This window comes from Lytechinus pictus, chromosome 4 (assembly GCF_037042905.1).
Source record: "Lytechinus pictus isolate F3 Inbred chromosome 4, Lp3.0, whole genome shotgun sequence".
NCBI lineage: Eukaryota > Metazoa > Echinodermata > Echinoidea > Temnopleuroida > Toxopneustidae > Lytechinus > Lytechinus pictus.
The window spans coordinates 8,625,718-8,630,280 of NC_087248.1; the positions used below are offsets into that span (position 1 = coordinate 8,625,718).

The following is a 4,563-nucleotide window of genomic DNA, read 5'->3' on the forward strand; positions in this document are numbered from 1 at the left end:
TTTAAACAATTTCTTCTAATGTCCTTAACCACAATGGCCCGTATTCTGAAGTCGGGTTTAAATTAAACTCAGGTTTAAAGTTGTGGTTTAAGTATGGGAAGCCAAAAGTATCAACATTTTTATTAAGTTGTATGTTTCTTATGTTTAATGTGCTCTTTCCTGATTCATCGATGGTGAAGACAATCATCTATTTATACTTCCTAGACAATTATGAATGATTTGAGAGCCAAATGAGCTGAAGTATGATATCTCTACTGTTTGTGATTTATGTAACAATTGGCTATCCATACTTAAACCACAACTTTAAACCAGAGTTTAAGTTAAACCTGCTATCAGAATACGGGCCATTGTCTCAACATACCATGCGTAATCATATTATCGTGTTCTCCTAAAGCTTTGGTGCACCCAATGCACATGATACATGCAGTGCAAGCAACCATGGTTGTACAATGCGCCGGATATCCGCAAGCAGAAGGTGTTACCGGTTTAGGACGATTAGGGTTTGGATAGATTTAGGGAAATCAGATGATTTGAGACCATTATTGTCTATACCTACCAATTCGAAAGCATCGATTGTTTGACTACTAGCCCTTGTGACATTCACTATAGACTGTTCTAATTTCGAAAACGAGGAGTTGCAAAATTCCCACGTCACTTCATCAGCCGTGTTGGATTAATATTCTTTTGACTGGATCGTTCTGGAATAAATAAACCAAAACTTAATATCATCTACTACAAGTGGTTTTTCAAATGATTTATCAACGAGATAAAACATTTTCAAACTTTTAGAGCCCGTGTTTGATATAAACTCTAAGATATGGAATGTGTAGTGACGGAACTACCTGGAGTGTTGATACTCCTTCTAATCTACACTGCTCGACTCGCAAACTGCCAAGGAGAGCCCTCAATTATCAGTGGACCTGTAAACCAGACTGTAAACTTCGGGGAAACCGTGACGTTAACCTGCAGAGTCAGAGACAAATCGGCAGAGTACATTGTTGCTTGGTTCAAAGATAACCAAAGAATCACCAGAAGTACCAACGAGAGCCTTGATTCTCGGCACCTTGATGTGTCTCGCTTTAGCTTGTTAGGTAACTGGTCCGAAGGGGACTACTCGATTGAGATCACAGACATCATATCTCCAGATAAAGGACGATATCAGTGTAAAATTCAACATGTTTCTACTAGACAGTTTGTCGCAGAGTCAGATAACGGCACTTTGAACATTGAGTACCCACCGTCGACCGACTCGTTTATGTGTTCGCCATCACAGCCCAAAGACTTGCGCGTTGGCTATGTAATCATTTTCGGCTGTCGAACGGACCTTGGAAATCCACCTGCATCTCTGACAGCGACCTACGACTCACTGCCCATTAACGAAACACCCGACACACCTTTCAACGAGAAAAGCGTGAGTTATAGAAAGATTCTGGATAGGGAAGACAACGGGAAGGTATTCCGTTGCATGTTGAGCCAGGAGTTACTACCACAGCCAGAATACTGCTCAGTCGGCCCGCTGGTTGTTGAATATAAACCAATGGACATAGTGATAACTTCTGTAGTTCTTCCCGAAGACAATCCATCTGTGGCGGTTGTCAATGTCAATGCCAGAAGTATTGTTTTTACATGCGCTACCTCAGCTAACCCTGAGGCTCAGTACACCTGGACAGTGATAGAAGCACAAGGATGTTCCAAGGGTATAAATCACATAACCCTGCAAGACCAGTTGATTTTAACGAAAGTCGACATGGCATATGATGGAGCTGTCATCTCATGCACGGCCAACAATACCATCGGAGAATCATCTACTTCCATTACAATTCATGTATTGAACGATGATCCCGATGCCCTGTGCTACACAACCCCCAAACCAGCAACCGATGGAGTAGTTCCGACGCCATCGACAGCCCCAGTTATAAATCCGGTGACGCTGACAACCATGCATATCATCATAATAGTCATCGCGACCGCTTTCCTAGTCGTCATCATCATCCTCGGCTACATCGCCTTCAATCGACGTCGGGAAACACCAATCCAGCTAACGATGATGTCTGGTCCAGATGATACCCGCTCCATTGCCGAAAGCATCATCTTCCATTCCCGTCACAACACCCCAGACCCCGAACATCGAGGAAATTCACTGGGACGGATGCAGAGCAACTTCAGCACCATTTCCTACGACACCCAGAGTATTGATTCCGCTACTGCACTTATGCACCTACGATCTTTGGAGTCACCCGAGTACAAGGCCAACCCAAAGCTAACTGGATCCCCCACGCGTAAATTGGGTGGAAAGTGCGGCAAGGAGTACGGCAAGGAATACGGCAAAGAGTGTGGTAAAGAAATTCCCATGGATGACATGGACCGATCTCCTTTCCATCGGATCCACGCCTCGGACAACGTGTATGAAGGGTCGCCGAAGAGAGGCAGCCCGCCATCGCCGCCCAGCGAGAAATCTGCTCTTACCCGACAACCAAGCGAGCATAAGTACGAGGAGTGTCCCCCTCTAAAGAAATACACGACCCATGCAAGTCAGACGGATCTCGCTTTTATCGATGATAAAATTGAAGAGGAGAGGCAAGAAATATCAGACACCAGTGACAGTGATTCCGAATTCGATTACCACCCAAAAAAGCAGAACTTCAGTGTGAACAACTGTAATATAAGATTTGCGAAACATACCGAAGTTTGACCACACGTATCTTAAATATGATCTTTATACTAAAACCCAACTTTGAACAACATAGAAGTTAATCAGTTAATCAAGATAATTGTAGTACCTAAATATGGAGAATAAGCTGTAATAACATATCTTACATTTACCGTTTACTGTACTGATTAGAAAATTATAATTTAGATTAAATCTACCATTTCATACGTCTCTGAAAACTCTGATTACATTTTAAGCAAGTCAAAGAAAGCGTATATGCTGTAAACAAAAATAATAGTGTGTGATATCTTACTTACGTTTCTCTTTCTGTATCTTTGTGCAATTTTAGTATTTTATCCATCTTTCTTCGTGATTATCGTTTCTTTATTAGATGAAACGATCAATGATTCAATAAATAAATCACCTAAACATACTTATCGTTGTCATTTACGTGTAAAACACTCACGAAAATGCGCCATTCTCTATGACTTTCTCAATGCATTCGACTACCTTTCGAAAATTGAAAAAAAAATTATATCACGTCGTCATCCCAAGTAATGGTTTTTTCTGTTTGAAATGCAAAGCTTAATGTCCTTATTAGCTTGAAAATTTGATTCAAATTCACTGGTGCATATTTTTGTTCCGTTCTTGCTTTTCCTTGTTTTAAAACTGTGTCTAATCTTCCTTCAATTCATTCATTCAAAATGAAAAAATATAATAAAAAAGTGAATTTAAACTTACGGATTAAGCAAACACAATGCCAGTCATTTATTTCCGAATTCATGTAAGTTGGGCATTTCAATTGTAGATTTTTTTTTATTCTTTAGGAAATATTCCGTTATGCCTCCAGATTTCAACCTATTACATTATCTTTTACGTGTTAAGAAAAAAAAAACGTTGAGTAACATTACGCTCCCTTTCAATCCTTCGGGCATGAACGAGTCGCTTGGAGTATGGGACCAAGTTCATTGCATTTCTCCACGGTTACTTAGCCGTTAAACATAAACAACATTTATGTTGATGCTTTGTAATGTCTACTCAAATACAATGGAACTCTTGAGATGATTGTTTTATAGAAGAAACTAAACTTACAAGTAAGTAAAACGTTTAATTAGGGATAATGATAATATCATGGGGGATAGGGGATCGTTTCCGTAAATGATCTGGTATTTCATCAAATCTACGTCGTAGTAACAAATTAGGAGTTTTTTGTCTTCATAATATTATTATACGATAATAGCTGCCTTTACATTTCTTGTATATTTTCATTATTGATATCACAGTATTTATTTTATGTACATGTACTTAGAATGTCGTTTTGACTATGGAATTATCAAGTAAGTGCAAAATTGGAAGTTTATTACTTTGTTAAACTATATTTTGCCGGCTTGGACCATTCTTAGAAGTTGTTTGAAGAAAGGTACTTCTGAAAGGAAATGATGATCATGAATCTGAATGGATTGGGAATTTGCACAAAATCATTTAAGTTAGTATTTCAAACTCCGCATTGTAATAAATTGTATAGCAAAGGTCTGTAACATATTCTTTCCTACGGAAATATGATGTAAATTAGTGTAATTTTATAGTAGAGTTATATGGGGGTGTATTATTGTATATTGAATTAGAAAAGTATTTGTAAAAACAAAGATAGCCTTTGTAATATAGAGATAATGTAAATATAAAGAGGGGAAATAACGAAGAAGAGATTTTTATTATTGTGCCTCGAATTATTTTTTTAGTGAAAAGCGCCAAGAAAGAATCAAGATTACTTTACTGAATAAAGACATATACAGTGTATGAGTCTTCCTATCATAATGAAATAATAAACACCCACACACACATCCATATCACACCCTCATCCCTTATTACACACAAAAAAGAAGACTAAAATAACACAAAAATATATAATATTT

General features: G+C 38.3%; 1 protein-coding gene across 1 annotated transcript; it reads left to right on the forward strand.

The window, feature by feature from the left end:
* The first annotated feature begins 343 nt into the window (after positions 1-343).
* LOC129259076 (uncharacterized) lies at positions 344-4,352 on the forward strand. Its single transcript, XM_054897342.2, has one exon. The coding sequence runs from the start codon at positions 818-820 to the stop codon at positions 2,690-2,692; it is 1,875 nt and encodes a 624-aa protein (XP_054753317.2). The 5' UTR covers positions 344-817; the 3' UTR covers positions 2,693-4,352.
* The last annotated feature ends 211 nt before the right edge of the window (positions 4,353-4,563 follow it).

Coding starts and splice junctions, on each gene's coding strand:
- LOC129259076 (XM_054897342.2), top strand. CDS start 818: ATGGAATGTGTAGTGACGGAACTACCTGGAGTGTTGATACTCCTTCTA.